Source organism: Megalobrama amblycephala, linkage group LG8, assembly GCF_018812025.1.
Source record: "Megalobrama amblycephala isolate DHTTF-2021 linkage group LG8, ASM1881202v1, whole genome shotgun sequence".
Taxonomy (NCBI): domain Eukaryota; kingdom Metazoa; phylum Chordata; class Actinopteri; order Cypriniformes; family Xenocyprididae; genus Megalobrama; species Megalobrama amblycephala.
In genome coordinates this window covers 7,155,287-7,174,984 of record NC_063051.1, presented here as the reverse complement: position 1 = coordinate 7,174,984, position 19,698 = coordinate 7,155,287, and the positions used below count along the sequence as shown (strand labels likewise).

The 19,698-nt window shown below is 34.8% G+C and overlaps 1 protein-coding gene across 2 annotated transcripts; it reads left to right on the top strand.

Moving 5' to 3' along the window:
* Window positions 1–650: 650 nt before the first annotated feature.
* On the top strand, window positions 651–16,972 carry st7l (suppression of tumorigenicity 7 like). 2 transcript variants are annotated; one of them, XM_048198984.1, is made up of 15 exons: window positions 651–858; window positions 2,817–2,899; window positions 3,008–3,167; window positions 3,248–3,302; window positions 3,402–3,517; window positions 3,613–3,691; window positions 4,811–4,899; window positions 4,981–5,081; window positions 5,728–5,842; window positions 5,943–6,015; window positions 6,161–6,263; window positions 10,669–10,819; window positions 11,002–11,094; window positions 11,243–11,382; window positions 16,774–16,972. In XM_048198984.1, exons 1-15 carry the CDS (start codon window positions 690–692, stop codon window positions 16,867–16,869), a joined length of 1,623 nt encoding a protein of 540 aa, XP_048054941.1. In that variant the 5' UTR covers window positions 651–689; the 3' UTR covers window positions 16,870–16,972. The 2 variants fall into 2 exon arrangements, with proteins under 2 accessions (XP_048054941.1, XP_048054940.1); XM_048198983.1 differs by having other exon boundaries at window positions 4,811–5,081.
* The last annotated feature ends 2,726 nt before the right edge of the window (window positions 16,973–19,698 follow it).

Genomic DNA, 19,698 nt, shown 5'->3' with positions numbered 1-19,698 from the left:
AGATAATTTATATAATATACATTAGCCTCATAATTTAACTTATTTTATCATCTAAGTTCATTTTAATTGGTGAGTGGTGATGTTTTCCCCTCAGAATTGAGCATTTATTCAACCTTTATTAGGGGATTTTTCTAACATATTATAGAGAGTGTCATTCAAGTATGCAAATACTGGATTTGAATCAATTAAATAGGCTTACAACAGAAACTGTCTTGTTTTGAGAGTGCAGAATGCATACTATATACTGCTAAAATACTAAGGCCTGGATTCACTGACAGGGTTTTAAGGCCTTAGTTTAATTAGGACATTTAAGTAGCTTTTATAAATGTGCCTTAGAAAAAAACATTACTTTTGTGCATCTTGAGACAAAACAGTGGCACTGATGTATTTTAAGAAATGTCAGTGCAAGTTGCTTTCAGTTAAATCAGCTCAAACATGCATTTAAGCATTGTCTTTGAAACCGGGGATAAAAGTAGTGTGTTAAAATACTATCCTGAACAGCCCATTTCACTATTCACTTAAAAAATAAAAAAATAGTATACAGTATATACTGCGCGCTATGCTAGTATTCGCTATGCAACTCTTGGGTACAAATAAACAGGAGCTGCGCCCTCTGATGGAGAGCTTCGCTACAGCACTCTCTCCTCCAGTATCCCACAATTCTAATGTTTACGGCTCGTCGGTGAAAGATGGCGGATAGCAGTGGCAGTAATCCTCAATCACCCGGTTTCACGGAGAAATTAAAATCGTGGCTTTGCTGGTCGTGGACGTACATATGTGCGCTTTGGTTCGCCATGGTCTTAACGATGGTTTACGTGCTGAGGAGCCCCCTGAAGCTGCAGGAGACCGTCAACGCAGGTTTGTGTTTATGATCAGCTGTGTGCATGTTTACAGCTCAACACAGGGCATATTTCTGTTCATTAAAGGAAAAGTTCATACAAATAGGAACATTCTACCATTATTTCTCTCGTCCCCATGCAAACCCATACGGCTTTCTTTTTCTGTGCAATATAAAAGCAGACATTTTAAAGTCAGTGCTGGTCGGTGTTTTCCATGCAATGTCAATGAATGGTGACTGAAGATGTCAAGCGTCCAAAATGACTCAAAATTACCATTAAGTATCTTAACAGTAGTCATTATGACTCGTGCACTATATTACAAGTTCTTTTAAAGTCATACTATAGCATTGTGAGAGAAACAGACCTGAATTCAATAAGTCGTTACTGAATTATTTGTTGCGTTAAAAACTTTAGTTAAAGCAGCTGTCAAATGCGTCTAGAAAATGTTTTGTATATTAATGCCAGTCTGACACAAATTTCTTAAAGCTTTACTCCCATTATCTCAGTTTCAAATGGTATCAGCTAAAGGCTTAAATAAAATGGCATCTTAATTTTGACATTTCGTTATGGGTATAATATAATATACATATATTTGCACAGTACATTGCTTGTCATGTTTGAGTAATAGCAATATTCAGACTAGGAATTTGTCAACACACTATGTGCCATGGCACAATAAGCTTTAATCTTTTTTTTTTTGTTTGTTTGTTTTCTTCTTTTTTTTGGTACTAAAGATGTTTTTATAAAGTTGTACGCAAATAATCAAGTAATTTGTGGCCATATATTATGAGTTGTGTTCATAGGTTTATAATAGAAATTATATATTTATAATTAACTTAACAGAAATATTTTTTTACTGTGAATAAATGTTTTATCATGTTTTATGTAAGATCATAGAATTTATAAACAGGTTGACTTCATGTAAGTCTAGAAAATATGTTTTGTACATTTAATGCCAGTCTGACACACATTAAACTTCACTCCAATATCTCAGTTTCAAATGATATCAGCTAAAGATTTAAATAAAGTACCCTCATAATGCTTTATTTTGAAAATTTGTTATGGGTATTAATATCTACATATACAAGTGCTGTCAAATCGATTAATCACATCTAACAAAAAAGTTTGTAAACGTATATATGTGTGTGTGTGTGTGTGTGTGTGTGTGTGTGTGTGTGTGTGTGTGTGTGTGTGTGCATATAATATATATATTTACACACACACACACAAACTTTTATTGTTTGGTGCGATTAATCGACTTGACAGCACAAAGATATACATATAATATCTTAGAAGTACCGTGTGCATGTGATGTTTGAGTAGAAACATTATTCAGCGGTTAATTTTAATATTAATTTAACAATTAATAATTTTATAACCATAATAGTATGCAAGATATGGGTTAAGTTAAAAAAAAATTGTAAACAAGTAATTTATTTGTGTCCATTTTTTATCAGTTGAGTGAGTACATATACACTGCTCGGCCAAAAAAAACACACAAAAAAAAAATGCTGTTTAGATTTAAATAGACAAATACTTAAGAGTGTATTATTGGAACATTATTGCAGTGATTATCATGTTTCTAGCATGTTATATGTGTGGCAACCGTTCTTCTAACCCTAATTGATGGAGTGTGTAGCTTTTTATTTCTTAAACAACCATGTATTAAGATGGATCATGGCCATATTCCAGGATGACAATGTCAAGATTCATCAGGCTCAAACTGTGAAATAATGGTTGGGAGGGAGCATGAAGAATCATTTTCACACATGAATTGACCTTAATTTCATTGAAAGTCTTTGGGATGTGCTGGAGTAGACTTTATAGAGTGCTCACCTCTTGCATTGTCAATACAAGATCTTGACAAAAAATTGATGCACCTCTTGATAGAAATAAATGTTTTTGGTCAAGATCTTGTATTGACCAAATGTATCATAATTTCTGTGTCTCATTGTCTCACGTATTATTCATCCACAGCATCTGTGTTTTTAAACACTCTTACGCCTAAATTCTATGTTGCGCTCACTGGAACCTCCTCGCTCATCTCGGGCCTTATATTGGTGAGTCTTTTTCTTGTGTTTGGTGAATTGGTTGTAAAATAATTATACTAAATAGCAAACTTCAGTTTCAAAACTTTGTAAAAACACACTCGCTCGTTTGTCTTTCAGATATTCGAATGGTGGTACTTCAGAAAGTATGGAACTTCGTTCATCGAGCAGGTGTCGGTCAGTCACTTGCGCCCTCTGCTGGGAGGAGTGGAGAACAGCAGCTCTGTGGGCCTCTTCTCTTCAGTAAACGGCGATACAGAGCAGAGAAGCAACGTTGCAGGTTTTTAAAAGTTATTGGCTACTGGTTATCTTTCTAAACATTATAAAGCAAATGTAATCATGTTTAAGCTACTCTTTCAGAATGTAAAGTGTGGAGGAACCCACTGAACCTATTCAGAGGTGCAGAGTACAGCAGGTATATTACTTAAATGCCATCAGTTAAAATATGAGCTTTTGACAGAACCCCATTTATATATATATATAATCTCTCAAATTCATGATCCTTCCATTGCAGGTACACTTGGGTGACGGGTAAAGAACCCCTGACATATTATGACATGAATTTATCAGCTCAAGATCATCAGACCTTCTTCTTGGGAGACACTCAGCAGCTTAGACCAGAGGACTCTGGTTAGTCTCCTGCTCTTCTACTTAAAAAATAACACCTAGATTTAATCAGAACTGATGTTTAATCATGGCTGTTATCTCTGTTGTTTGTTCTGCAGTAATGCAGAAGGCCTGGAGGGAGAGGAACCCGCAGGCACGTATTCGAGCAGCTTACCAGGCAATTGAATTGAACCGCGAGTGAGTTCAATGCGTCCTTAATTAATTTAACATTTTCGGTCCTGACTCATCCAGTCAGATTTTAGAGCTGGAATGGTATATTTAATAAAGAGCAATAAAAATACATGAACTAGGGATGCACAATATGTTGGTACCATTTTGCTTATTTCTCTTTGATTTTATCGTATTGGTCAGTATTGGATATTTTATTTTCACTTAGTTTAAAGCTAAGCTTGAAAAACATAATTTAATGTAATCTTTTGCAAATCTCAAAATAAAATCAATTTTTCATACTGTGCATTATAATGTTGATGCCTAAATGTACTTGTATTTTATTATTTTATCATAATATATATATTAGTGCTGTCAAACAATTAATCGCATCCAAAACAAAAGTTTGTTTTTATATATGTGTGTGCTGTGTATAAATATTTATATATAAATACACACACTATATATTTATATAATTTATATTAAATATAAATATTTTACATTATAAAAGCAGGTGTGTGTGTATATATATATATATATATATATATATATGTATATATATATATATATATATATATATATATATATATAGTAATTATACACAGTACACACATATTATGTAAAAACAAACTTATTTTGGATGCAATTAATTTTGACAGCACACACACACACACACATATATATATATATATATATATATATGATATTGATATTCCATACTGATAGATATATATATATATATATATATATATATATATATATATATATATATATATATATATATATATATATATATATATATATATATATTTATATCAGTATGGAATTTTTATATAAACCATGTACACTGGTGGAAAAATGTTTTTGAAATGCGTTTATTTGATTCAAAAATACAGTAAAAACAGTAGTATTGCGAAATTATTATTACAGTTTAAAATAATTGTTTTCAATTTTAATATATTGTAAAATGTAATTTATCCCTGTGATGCAAAGCTGAATTTTCAGCATCATTACTCCAGTTTTCAGTGTCACATGATCCTTCAGAAATCATTCTAATATACTAAAATTCTGGCTGACACCATAAAGGCAGTAATTATTTCTCTCAAGAAATGATATATACTCTCAAGCGTATGATTCTGTTCATTGCAGATGTGCTGCAGCATACGTGCTCTTGGCTGAGGAGGAAGCCACAACCATCACAGAAGCTGAACGGCTATTCAAACAAGCGCTTAAAAGTGGTATGGAACTTTCACACTGTCACACATATGTACTCAGCACACAGTATCTCACGCTTTTGCTTATTACCGTTGCGTTCACAGCCGGTAAAGACACCAATCTTGTGGTCTACATCAAGCGCAGACTGGCCATGTGTGCTAGAAAACTGGGTCGCATCAAAGAAGCTGTAAAGATGATGAGAGATGTGAGTGAAGCAATATAACACATATAAAGTTCAGGTCTTGTGGCTGTATAAAGTTTGTATTTTAATGATTGTCCTAGTGCAAAGTCTTGCCACATAGACTATCATAGTAAGTGCTTTACTGTAAATGTGTTTCTTTTTGTTTGTTTTTTGACCCGAGGGATGAGTCAAAAAGATTTTCTTGGTAATCGGCAACATGTTCGTATATTCCTGTAACTTTAGTGCAGGATGTTGTCGCATCCATTTAATATCTTCAGAGCAAATTAACAATTCTAAATGTTTTTTGAACATACCTTAACGTTTCCTTTCCAGTTCTGCACCATTAAGGAACTTTACTTTACAAGAAAGTATTTGAAAATGTAAAATTATTGTTTATCTTTTCATTTAATTTCATTTTTTATGCCTAAAATATTGATGTTATAGTTATGTCGTCAATGTAAGATGTCGTCCATGTAACTCTCTAGAATATATTCTATAATCATCAGAGTAATTTGTGCTTAAAATTTTAGATACTTTTTTATGAATACATTGGAACTTCGCCTTTACTTGAAATGTATACATACTCATATCACTAGACTGGACTTTTATTTATTTTTTTTTTTTGTAAGTGGCATCTCATATTTCAATTATGCTCTGTTTCCTTGTACAGTTAATGAAAGAATTCCCTTTACTGGGAATGTTAAACATTCACGAGAACCTTCTAGAAGCGTTATTAGAGCTGCAGGCCTATGCTGATGTACAAGCAGTCCTCGCAAAATATGACGGTGAGCTCATTCAACTGTCACGTTACTGTACACTTCAGACAGGACCAGGAAGTGATGCTAATATCAATGTTTCACTAACTATCTGATGTTTCCCCTTCAGATATCAGCTTGCCAAAATCAGCTACTATATGCTACACATCTGCCTTACTGAAAGCCAGAGCGGTGTCAGATAAGTAAGTCTTAAGCATGCTGTAATGTATGAAATGATGTATAAATAATTGTCTACTGTCTAATAATGAATAGCATATAACCACATCATTGCATAGATGTCTATGGATGATAGTTTGCTGAATGAATCTGTATGTGTGCATATGGCAGGTTTTCACCTGAGGCAGCGTCTAGACGAGGTCTCAGCACAGCAGAGATGAATGCAGTGGAGGCCATACACAGAGCTGTGGAGTTCAACCCACATGTACCAAAGGTTCGAAATGTATAGATTTAGATTTGCTAACCTCCAGTTAAAAACAGAAAAGCTACCTTATTATGGTTTATATTGCAAATATTAAATTTACTGGGCCACACATTGGCTTTAACACACAGTCATTCATGAGTGCGGACATATTGTCATGGCCAGGAGGTGATGCTGTTGTAGTATTTACAGTAAAGCACAGTGTAGTCCTCTGCACTAAACAGAAACTTTACTAACATTCACATCAGGAGCACATTGTTCACAGTTATGCATTGAACATAATTGCAGGTGGGCTTGTGTCGACCCAAGGCTGCCAAACACAGATTTCCGTAAACTGTGTTTAGGGTGAAAGTTATATCACCTTTGATATTTCTTTATGCTTTTTAAAGATGTTTTGACTCCCATCATCTATTTCTTTCTTTGTACCTGGCTTCAACTTGCCGCTTTCCAAAACACTAGATCTGACTTCAAAGTACACAACCCCTTCACACCCAAACACCAGACGAAAGGGTATTGTGCACCCCAGACATGCTGTATCAGGCTACAAAGTGCACCTGTTTGAGATGTGCAGCAAATATAAACGCATACACCTGGTCTTTCATATGCCAAATCTGGCCCTATGGCAAAAAAGGACGCTCCATAATGAGCATAGAGGGTGTTGAATGTCAGTACTATTACATTTGTGTGTAATAGTCTGTCCTGAAGTTATACCTCCATCTGTATAGATCCTGTATTTCCCTTAACCTTTTGCAAAAGGCTTTAGAGTTGGAACACATATTTAAAGATGTTAAATGTAGTCGAACTTGTAGAGTTTGGGCAATGCAGTAATATTTTACACTGTTCAGTGCTTCCCACAGGTTTGAAATATACTTGCGGTGGTAGCCGGGTGAAAAATCCTCCTATTACCCACGGCACAAAAATGGTCTACTACATGTGACAAACAAATAATGTGTGATGTTTAACAGTATTTTTATTTATTGAAATTAATTTTAATTACATAGCATATGATTACATTTAATTACATACTAATATTACTAATATTAATATTGATTTTACTAGTAAAATTTATAAAATGAATAATATATGTGTCAAATAATGCCCAAAAGAAAAAGAAAAAACTTAGCGTGTGACTTTTAATTATAAACAAGCCCGAAATACACCGGGACTCTTATTTTGAAATGTCTGTACTATTGCAGGCTGATCCTTCAGATTCTTACAACCGTCTTAAACATTTTATATAAAGGCCATGAAGTAGATTTTCTAATAATTCATCAACTTGAGTTCATTAGCAATCGCTTGGCATAAATCTGCGCTTTTCATTGATTGAGAATCACTTTGAAGCAGTCTGAAGCTCTGTTGCGCGAGCCTGCAGAACACGCAACAGCGCCGCCTTGTGACTTTGAAAAATGCAGCGCCCGTGATAATGTTAGCGGGAGTAAACAGTTCTGATGCACACACAACGAGCAGGTACGAAACGACTAGTTATTCGATCGCGGATGGTTTCATTATCTTGGGTGGATATAAAAGTATAGGAGGATAAAAATAATAAAAGCAAAAATGTGTCTCCAAATATACTTGGGCGGCCCGCCCAAGTAAAGTATAAGTGTGGGAAGCACTGCTGTTACATAAGCAATAAGGTACAAGAGATTGTGACTATATTTACAATAAATGAATGAATGAAAAGTTGTCCTTCATATCTTTATTATGAAGTAATTGTTTCATAAAGGCAAAAAGGCACTTAATGATATGTTAAATGTCATGATCTTTTGTACTTTATTGCTTGACTTGCTAAAATATAAAAACAGCCATATAGTGAACTTTATATTGTGTGAGAAACATATTAAGTATGATATTATAAAGCTATTGTACTGAAAATATTATCTGGGAAAATATTTACTTTTTGTTAATTTGACAATATACAGTATCAATTGAAAATTTTAGGGTCGATAAGATTTTTAAATGTCTTTGAAAGTCTCTTATGCTCACCAAGGCTGCATTTATTTGATTAAAAAAACTCCAGAAAATTCTGAAATATTATTACAATTTTAAAAGTAACTGTCCTGTTTTAATATGTTTTAAAATGTAATTTATTCCTGTGATGGCAAAGCTGAATTTTCAGCATCATTACCCAAGTCTTCAGTGTCACATGATCCTTCAGAAATCATTCAAATATGCTGATTTGCTAGTTGCCACTAAAGAAACATTTCTTATTATTATTATCAATGTTGAAAACGGTTGTTTTTGTGGAAATCCTGATTTTTGTCAGGATACTTTGATGAATAGGAAGTTATTTGAAATAGATAAGACTTTTATAATGTTCTAAAAAGATTTAAATAATTTAAAAAAATTAGCCACTCAAACTTTTGAATGGTAGTGTATGGTTTTCACTATTTTAGTGGGCAAAAGTGGAACTATTAGTATAATTCATAAAAAAAATGAAGCATTATAATTTGTTAAAAGCATTATATTATTGTTAAACACATTACATTTATATCTTAAGTTAACACATTGACATTCCAGAAATGTGCAAAATATAATCCACTATGTCATCCGTCACTGGACACCTGCACCTCACCTTTACATGGCATCTCCAAGACCGCTGTAGTGTGATGTCATCGCTCAGAGTCCATACGGTCAAGTGAAAAGAGATACGAGACAGACTGAGACAGCGGCTTATGGGAGTTCAGCAGGGGCTTAAGAGGAACATCCACATAAAAGAGACCCATCACTGACACTTGATCCGCCATAAAAGACAGTGTTTGTGTGCGGGCATGTTGTGTAGGACAGCTGCCTGTCGAATGTCAGCATGATCATAAAGCTAAATTACCCATATCTACGAAGCACATGTTTGTGTACATTCTGACATATCCATTGTGGTGATTATTACGGAAAGATATGTTTGGATATTTGTTCAAAATTCAGAAGGGGCGCTTGACACGTTGTAGAGGGAATCAGTCGAATCAAGCTGCAATGTACAATAATCACAGCCAAGGGCCTTTGGGAAGGTTATCCTTTGGATAATACCATTTAATCCTGCTGTATTGCCCTCTACAACATTCACCCTGGGGCCCGGAGCCTGGGACTGACTGCTCTCACACACATACAGACTCTGTATAAATATAAAGCTCTCATATGTATGGGTGAATGTCTGTGTCACATTTCAACCCAAACCCTATATATTGCAGTAAGAAATACAGCAAAATGTAGCATTTTTAATAAAATTAATATTTTAGTCATTGTGATTATTACGTTTATTATTATTATAATGTATAGATATTTTTTACTTTTGATAGTTTTTATTTATTTGTTTAAATGTTACAATTTAATAATATTATAAATAATATATTCATATAATGAAAAATAATTGTATACAGTACAGTCCAAAAGTTTGGAACCACTAAGATTTTTAATGTTTTTAAAAGAAGTTTCGTCTGCTCACCAAGGCTACATTTATTTAATTAAAAATACAGTAAAAAAACAGTAATATTGTGAAATATTATTACAATTTAAAATAACTGTGTACTATTTAAATATATTTGACAAAGTAATTTATTCCTGTGATGCAAAGCTGAATTTTCAGCATCGTTACTCCAGTCTTCAGTGTCACATGATCCTTCAGAAATAATTCTAATATGCTGATTTGATGCTCAATAAACATTTATGATTATTTTCAATGTTGAAAACAGTTGTGTACTTTTTTTTTCAGGATTCCTTGATGAATAGAAAGATCAAAAGAACAGCATTTATCTGAAATACAAAGCTTCTGTAGCATTATACACTACCGTTCAAAAGTTTGGGGTCAGTAAGAATTTTTATTTTTATTTTTTTGAAAAGAAATTAAAGAAATGAATACTTTTATTCAGCAAGGATGCATTAAATCAATCAAAAGTGACAGTAAAGACATTTATAATGTTACAAAAGATTAGATTTCAGATAAACCCTGTTCTTTTGAACTTTCTATTCATCAAATAATCCTGAAAAAAAATATTGTACACAAATATTTTGTACAATTGTACACATTAAATGTTTCTTGAGCAGCAGATCAGCATATTAGAATGATTTCTGAAGGATCATGTGACACTGAAGACTGGAGTAATGATGCTGAAAATTCAGCTTTGCATCACAGGATTAAATTACTTTGTGAAATATATTCAAATAGAAAACAGTTATTTTAAATTGTAATAATATTTCACAATATTACTGTTTTTTACTGTATTTTTAATTAAATAAATGTAGCCTTGGTGAGCAGACGAAACTTCTTTTGAAAACATTAAAAATCTTAGTGGTTCCAAACTTTTGGACTGTACTGTATATAATAAAAAATATCTTTCACTAATGAGAGTGGCATTTTGCTTTATGGTAATGAGATTTATTGTGCTGAATTTTCTTTAAAAATGTGTTTTGTGTGTCGTTGCAGTATTTATTAGAGATGAAGAGTCTGATTTTGCCACCTGAGCATATTTTGAAGAGGGGAGACAGTGAGGCGGTGGCATACGCTTTCTTTCACCTGCAGCACTGGAAACGAGCAGAGGGGGCGCTCAACCTGCTACACTGTACCTGGGAAGGCAGTACGTACAGTGCACATCTTTCCTTTTTTACACAAAATCACATTCGTGTATAAAAGAATGGCATGGTATTATCATCATGATACTATCTGAAAACCCCTGGAATTTTATTGTAAGCGGTTTACTGTAAAACAAAATGTAAATTATCTCACCTGATATCAGTCCACATCTTTTGGCTCTTGTAGCTTTCCGGATTATTCCATACCCTCTGGAGAAGGGTCATCTCTTCTATCCTTACCCAGGATGCACAGAGACCGCAGACAGAGAGCTTCTGCCTTGTAAGTATACACATATCTGTCATTATATACAAATATGAACTGTTAGCACAAGCATAGAGTGTTAAAAGTCAAGAGGTGTGAAAATTAACAACAATAGGAACATTTTGTAGACTTGTTTAAAGGATATGTCTTTTTCTTTTTCTTCCAGCATTTCACGAGGTCTCAGTGTACCCAAAGAAGGAGCTTCCTTTCTTCATCCTCTTCACAGCGGGCCTTTGCTCCTTCTGTGCCATGTTGGCCATGCTCACACACCAGTTTCCAGAGCTCATGGGGGTGTTCGTCAAAGCCGTGAGTATCTGCACGCCTCACCAAACCCAAAAGTGTTTTTTTTTTTTTGTGTTGGGTTTTTTTTTTTTTTTTTTGGCTTACCTCTTGTCCCTCTTTGCCCTTATTTATTTATTTTTTTGTTTAGAAGAGAAAGACACAATCACTGAACTTCCAAGATAAACATTTCATTGTGTTGCAATATAAGAATGAAGTATCTGTCAATGACACTCTAGACGGTATAAACCAGTGTTCCTTATGAGACCAGTAACTGTCTGTAATGTTCTATTAAAGGAACGAAATAGGCTGTGCATTACATTTTTACCACTGTTAAACACCCTAGCAAAAGCCCACAATATCTTAAGCCTTGTTTATACTCGCCGTGTCCGCACAAACGCAAAGGTGCGCATGGCAAATATGATGTCATCGTGGTGTGGGCAGTTGTGCGGGTTAAAGGGATAGTTCACCCAAAAATGAAAATTTGATGTTTATCTGCTTAACCCCAGGGCATCCAAGATGTAGGTGACTTTGTTTCTTCAGTAGAACACAAATAAAGATTTTTAACTCCAACCCTTGCCGTCTGTCAGTCGTATAATGCATGGCAATGGGAACTCCATCTATAAGAGTTAAAAAAAACATGCACAGACAAATCCATATTAAACCCTGTGGCTCGTGACGACACAAGACACGAAACGATCACCTACATCTTGGATGCCCTGGGGGTAAGCAGATAAACATAAAATTTTCTTTTTTGGGTGAACTATCCCTTTAAGTGCATGAGACACCATTTCTCGTGGTGGTGTGCTGTGCACAGCATTTTTTGTAACTTTGTGCACGCTCCACTTCCGAAGATGCACGACTTTGAGGCAACTGTGGCCAAGCAGGTACGTCTGTACTCGGGTCGGTTTCGCCGGGAAAATTAAAAGGATGTGACAGTTACGAGCACTCCTGAGAGCCTCTCTTCCATTCAGTGACACATGAAATGAACGCTTATTCAGGATTGTACAGAATAAAATATCCAAATTTTTAATGAAAAAGGTCCATGTTTAATAAAAATGGTCATGAAATTAAATGAAAATATTTAATGTAATTAGAAAATATTTAAGAGATTGTTGTTTAATTTAGTTTTATAGGAAAGTATAAAAAAGGCTTTAGCTTTGTGTGGCAGCAAGATTTGCATGGGCATCCAATTTTCTTAAAAAAATAAGCCCTCTAAAAATAGATGTATAACAATATTATTATATTCATTTTTAATACTACAGCTGCTACCACTACTACTACTTATATTTGTAATAATAAATCCTAATAATTATATAGTGTATATATAATGTTTTTTTAAATAAATGCTTTTTCACAATATTACTGATTTAACTGTAAGTTTTGCCTTTTGTGTGAGTTTTACCACAAACATACTAGAGCTATATGTGTAAACCTCACTGACGCTAGAGACTGCGGTCTTTAGCCTCCTTGTTATAGCGCCCATGCCAGCGGACCCGGGTTCAAGTCCCACTTAGAGCAGGCGGTTCGAACAGGAGGGGTTACATGTGCACATTCTAATTATATATATATACACAGTAGTCAACATTTGAAGTGGATCAAAACCTTTCATCAAAGTTGTCCTAATACCTTCTTCTTAGGACATCCTAGTTCTTAGAACAACTTTGATGAACTTTTTTGATCCACTTCAAATGTTGACTATATATATATATATATATATATATATATATATATATATATATATATATACATACATACATACATACATACATACACACACACACACACACACACACACACACACACACACACACACACACACACACACACACACACACACACACACACACACACACAGAGAGGAGTTGGACAATGAAACTGAAACACCTGGTTTTAGGGACATCCCTTTCAGACAGCTTCCTTTTGCATCAACAGTTAGTCCTGTTGGATGCGGTTCGTCCTAGGTGGTGGCTTGCCGATATTACCCTGGATGCCATAGCTCTCGATACACCACAAAGACTTGCTGTCCTGGTCACAGATGATCCAGCGAGATGCACTATTCAACCTTCACATTCTGCTCAAGCTGATGGAATGTAAAATCAGTGAAGTTTAGCCACCGGGCCACGCATATATAGGCGTGAAACCTCCAACACTATATTGGCCAGTGTTTCAGTTTCATTGTCCAACACCTTTATATGCACAATACTTTAACCAATAACTTATGTACAGTCCTCAGAAGGGTGGAAAATGGATAAGAGAAATTAAGAAGCGGAAGTAAAGACACATAGGCCTTTAAAATTGTTTGTACACCAACCTCTAGTCTTTCCAATGGCCAGGATGTGCATTTCGTGGCAGTGCATTCTTGTCTTATCATTGATTACATTACAATATCTTAAGCCTTGTTTATACTCGCCGTGTCCGCACAAACGCAAAGGTGCGCATGGCAAATATGATGTCATCGTGGTGTGGGCAGTTGTGCGGGTTAAAGGGATAGTTCACCCAAAAATGAAAATTTGATGTTTATCTGCTTAACCCCAGGGCATCCAAGATGTAGGTGACTTTGTTTCTTCAGTAGAACACAAATGAAGATTTTTAACTCCAACCCTTGCCGTCTGTCAGTCGTATAATGCATGGCAATGGGAACTCCATCTATAAGAGTTAAAAAAAACATGCACAGACAAATCCATATTAAACCCTGTGGCTCGTGACGACACAAGACACGAAACGATCACCTACATCTTGGATGCCCTGGGGGTAAGCAGATAAACATCAAATTTTCTTTTTTGGGTGAACTATCCCTTTAAGTGCATGAGACACCATTTCTCGTGGTGGTGTGCTGTGCACAGCATTTTTTGTAACTTTGTGCACGCTCCACTTCCGAAGATGCACGACTTTGAGGCAACTGTGGCCAAGCAGGTACGTCTGTACTCGGGTCGGTTTCGCCGGGAAAATTAAAAGGATGTGACAGTTACGAGCACTCCTGAGAGCCTCTCTTCCATTCAGTGACACATGAAATGAACGCTTATTCAGGATTGTACAGAATAAAATATCCAAATTTTTAATGAAAAAGGTCCATGTTTAATAAAAATGGTCATGAAATTAAATGAAAATATTTAATGTAATTAGAAAATATTTAAGAGATTGTTGTTTAATTTAGTTTTATAGGAAAGTATATATTATATATATATATATTGTCTTATCATTGATTACATTCATCTGTGTGAATTAATAATAGTGAGTGAATGATTTCAGAACACACTTGAATTGTTGCGCTAGACGCCATGGGAGGGCTCACCTCCGACACGCATTCAAAGTCGCTCTTTTTTCCGTTATACTCCCTCGTTTGCCCGCGAACACACACGCGTGCTTTGTTCCCCATCCACTGCAAACATCTTGTCCTCCTTGGGGAACGATGCCCTAATTTGTAATTGCAATAAATTCCTGAATGTGAGGACATGCAGCCTCAATGGCCTTTATCTTTTTATCAACCTCGTTTGTCATCTTACAACACATATTTACGTTAGCACTATCTATTTCCTGGATCTGCGTTAAAATGGATGATACCTCTCCAGCCTCCACTCTGCTCGGTTTTCCTCCCTCTCCGACGTGCGGCCCAGGGCTTCCTTTCCCATATTCCGTCATAAACATCTGTTCATCCGTGAAATGTATCGCTTCATAAACACATTAGGGGCTTGTTTATGGTGGATAGAACTATGGCGGTTTCAGTGTTTTTCAAAGGAACTGATTCACGCCAGCTTTACGGTCTTAAAGTTGGTTGCCATCCAGAGATTTTTTTTTTTTTTCTCCTCTTGTTTGTGTCTGTCAGGACCTCCAAGTAGTAGCCCAGAGGGACAAACTCTATCATACTTACGTCTAGCACTTCAGGCACTTTAAAGGCAACGTTCTGACAGCTTGTGGCTCAGACACTTGGATAGTCCATGAAAGGGGCAGACAACACAAGAAATGTGTGCATGAGCTTGCAAAAGCAATACTTCTTTTTTTTAGTTTCAGGTTGTACAGGTGTTTTTCATGGACCTCATGTCTCATGTCAACATCATTTCACATCTGTCTTGATCATATTGCAGTTTAGGGCTAAAATTCATATCAATGTTGTTTTGTTAAAAAAAAAAAAATGTTTACTGTAGTAACTTCCAACTAATATGTAAGGAAGGAAAAAAGTTGTTAAATTGTGAGAACAAATTCGTAACGAATTTGTTCTAGTAATTTAACGACTTTTTTCTGATAATTTAATGAGTTTATTTCGACTTTTTTCTCGAAATTTAACAACTTTAATCTCGAGATGGTTTTATTTTTTATTATTGCTTGGCCCTAATCCTCTTCCGTACCAATGTGTGAATAGCTTGTAACAAAATTAGACCTTCCCCGACGTCCTAAGTTGTCATAGACCTGCCTGTAAACCTGTAGACTGATTTTAAGGACTCGGGTCGGTTTTGCCAGAAAAATTCGAAGGATGTGACGTTTACGCGCACTCCTGAGAGCCTTTCTTCCATTCAGTGATGCATAAAATGAACGCTTATACAATTTTCAGGATTATACAGAATAAAATGTCAAAGTAAAATAGAAATGTCAAAAATAGATTAATTCAAATTACATTCTCACATAACCAGATCTATAGTCTCAAATATACTTTATAATCAAACTATTTAGTGATGCCAGTGAATTGTAGAGCTTGTGCAAACATACAGTATCCATATGACCTTTTTCCTTGCTGACATTTTGTCGTGTATATTTATTTTGCTATTGAGAGCGCACAGCATTTACATATTCATCTAAACGGCGCTCTCAGCACAACGTTTGGATGTTCGTTAACAGTATGTAGCTGCAAAGGTACCTATTTCCAACTTCTTTTTCCTTCTAAGCAAAGAACGAAAAAGAAATTCTATGTGAGTATATCGGGACCTTGCATCACGTTCAGCGTCTTTGTCCGTTACGTGTGTACGAGCATGAGCAATTGCTATAATATACTGACTGCAGTTCACATAACGGCCACCTGTGTCGCTAATAACATAAATGTAAGTTGTCTGAATAGGCCTATATAAATGTAAAGCTGAATATATAGTTATACGTCTGAAAATATAGATACAAATCTGAATATATAAATGTAAATCCTGAATATGTAAATCAGAATATATATTTATAAATCCCGAATATGTAAATGTAGATCATGAAAACATATAATGAATGTGTTTACATTTTCTTACACATATTTACACTTTCCACCCACATGTGGCACTTATTTTGGCATTCAGTACATCCGTTGCTTTAGAAATGTAAGCATTTGTTTAAATATCTTGCATGAAATCTTTAAGATGTGTGTGGTTAGTTAGTAGTAAGTTCTTTGTAAATGCTACGTCGCACGTCTTGACTGTTTTCTCTCCTCTCTTTCTCTCTCTGCAGTTCTTCAGCACCCTCTTTGCACCACTGGGCTTTTTTGCAGACAAGATGGAGAGTTTTATGCCCTCCTGCCTGTGGCATCAACTTGCAAACGTCTGACGTACACCAATTCACACATACTTGCACTCAAAAACACTACTGTACATGTAACATGCGTAAAGTGCCCACCTGTACTGACAATAAAAATGTTTTGGCTCTTTGACACACTTCTCTTTTGCTACAGTATTTGTTGTCATCTGACATTGTTGAGTATAACAGCAGAAGTCAATATGAACATGTCGACTAAACGTCTCTCAACCTCTATGCCTTGACTGCCTCTAATCCCGTTTAAATATATGCCTGCTATGGCCTCAAGGCAGGTTGCCACGGTGATACAGTGCTGATGCAATCACTGAGGAAAAAGACTGGCCTTACCCTGAAGATTCAGCAATAAATAATGTGTCTGTTTTTAGAAGATCTCGCTAAACAAAAGTTCACATACACAGCATGAGGGTGAGTTGGTTATACAGATGAAACAGGATGTTCACACAGTACTATAACAGAATGAAGGCTTGATGAAATTGAACTGGAGACATTAGAAAAGACAGTCAGGCATTGCGGTTATGGTCATAAATATCACTAATTTTGTGATGATGTGCTGTTCTACAAATGAGGCAGATCTGGGTGATGAATCTGACAAAATATGGTTACACATCTTTACATAAAAATCTTAAAAGGATGTACCACGAAAATATTGAATGTTTTATACTCATGGGTAGCAGATTTCAAAAGACAAGTATAACATTGTCTGTAAAAAAAAAAAAAAAAAAAACATAAGTAATTCTCTTTTTATTTAATCTTTCCAATGTTCAAGAGTGCTTTGCTATGGAAGCCCGTTTCCGCCACTAAATAAAAAAGTAATTTTTATCTTAGAATTGAGAGATATAAACTCGCAATTGTGTGATATAAAGTCACAGTTCTGACTTTTTCTCGCAATTCTGACTTTTTTTCTCACGATTGTGACTATAACTTGCAATTGTGAGAAAAAAAAAGTCAGAATTCTGAGATACAAACTCGCAATTCCATGATATAAAGTCAAGTTTCAGACTTTTTTTCTCACAATTGTGACTATAACTCGCAAATGTGAGGAAAAAAACCTCAGAATTCTGAGATATAAACTCGCAATTGTACGGAAGAGGATTAGGGCCAAGCAATAATAAAAAAATAAAACCATCTCGAGATTAAAGTTGTTAAATTTCGAGAAAAATTTCAAAATAAAATGTTTAGAATAAACACATTAAATTACGAGAAAAAACTTGTTAAATTTCAAGAAAAAAGTCGAGATAAAATGTTGAGAATAAACTCGTTAAATTACGAGAAAAAACTCGTTAAATTTCGAGAAAAAAGTCGAGATAAAATGTTGAGAATAAACTCGTTAAATTACGAGAAAAAACTCGTTAAATTTAACGAATTTGTTCTCGTAATTTAACGAATTTTTTCTCATAATTTAATGAGTTTATTCTCAACATTTTATCTCGACTTTTTTCTCGAAATTTAACAACTTTAATCTCGAGATGGTTTTATTTTTTTATTATTGCTTGGCCCTAATCCTCTTCCGTACAATTGCGTGATATAGTCAAGTTTCAGACTTTTTTTCTCACAATTGTGAGATATAAACACAATTGTGTGAAACTATTTCTCGCAATTCTGACTTTTTTTTCTCGCAATTGTGAGTTTATATATCGTAATTCTGACTATATCACGCAATTGAGAAAAAAAGTCAGAATTCTGAGGGGGAAAAAAAGTCAGAACTGTGAGAGATAAACTTGCAATTGTGATATAAAAAGTTGCAATTAGCCTAACTTACTGTTTTTATTTTTTTTTATCTAGTGGCGGAAAGTGCTTCCATACTTTGCAGAGATAAGCAAAATTATATTTTAATTTAACAATCTTTTATGCAATAATAGTAATATTTGCATTCCAAAACACTTGTTTTACTAAAGTTTTCTTTCCGTTGTTGTGGTACCTTGTAATAAGGTAGATTTATTGGCGGGCTTTCAGAAATGACGTTGAAAGAAGGCAAATGTAGGATGTCGCACGCGGGAGGCACGAGGCAGGTCAGTATAAAACATTCCCATAAAATAAATAACCTTATATCTAACTTATACTTTATTTTTAACGTAAGAGCAGGCGCGGGCGTTTTTAACTTGAACAAACTTGAATGTGCCAGGCTTCCGGTTTGAGCCGCGTCCAGTTATTTTAGCTGTACAAAAACAGTCCGTTATGCTGTTTGATGTTGCAAACTGGTACTTGTTATAATATTATTTTAATTATCGTAATCATAAACACAGTGGTTTGTAGAGCAAATCGTTTTATCTTTTACTGCACCTTTAAATTCGTCTGTTATTCTAGTTAGCGGCTAATGAATCGGAAGGAAAATAGTACAAAATTACAGGAAATAGTTTACTTGCACATTGAAGAATAAGGTTCACATATGTTCGTGGTATTTCTGTAAGTTATATAGTTGTAGGTGATAAAAAGATTGAACTATTTTTAAATATGCAAAATTTACAAAAACAAGAAGAGAAATAGAATAGGTGGCTTTAATAGCAGCAAAAAGGGTTATGCAGGTTGGTCTGGATTTTGTCTCTCCATGTTTCCATGTGCCACTTTGAGTTTGGTAAATAGTGTCTTTTCAGATTGTTTTTATGTAGCTACTGTAAATAGTCGACATCACTAAGTGGGTTTTACCTGTAAATAAACACTTCTCTATCGGTTCCTGTCCTGCTCTGAGCGCTAACACCTCTTCTGATGTGGGGACGGAGTCTTCTAACTGGGATTCATAGGTTTCCTAATTAATATTTTCTCAATTTGGAATGGAATACTAGCATAATGTTTGTACAGTGTACACTAAATTACATGAACATACATATACTTATTATGCAGTTA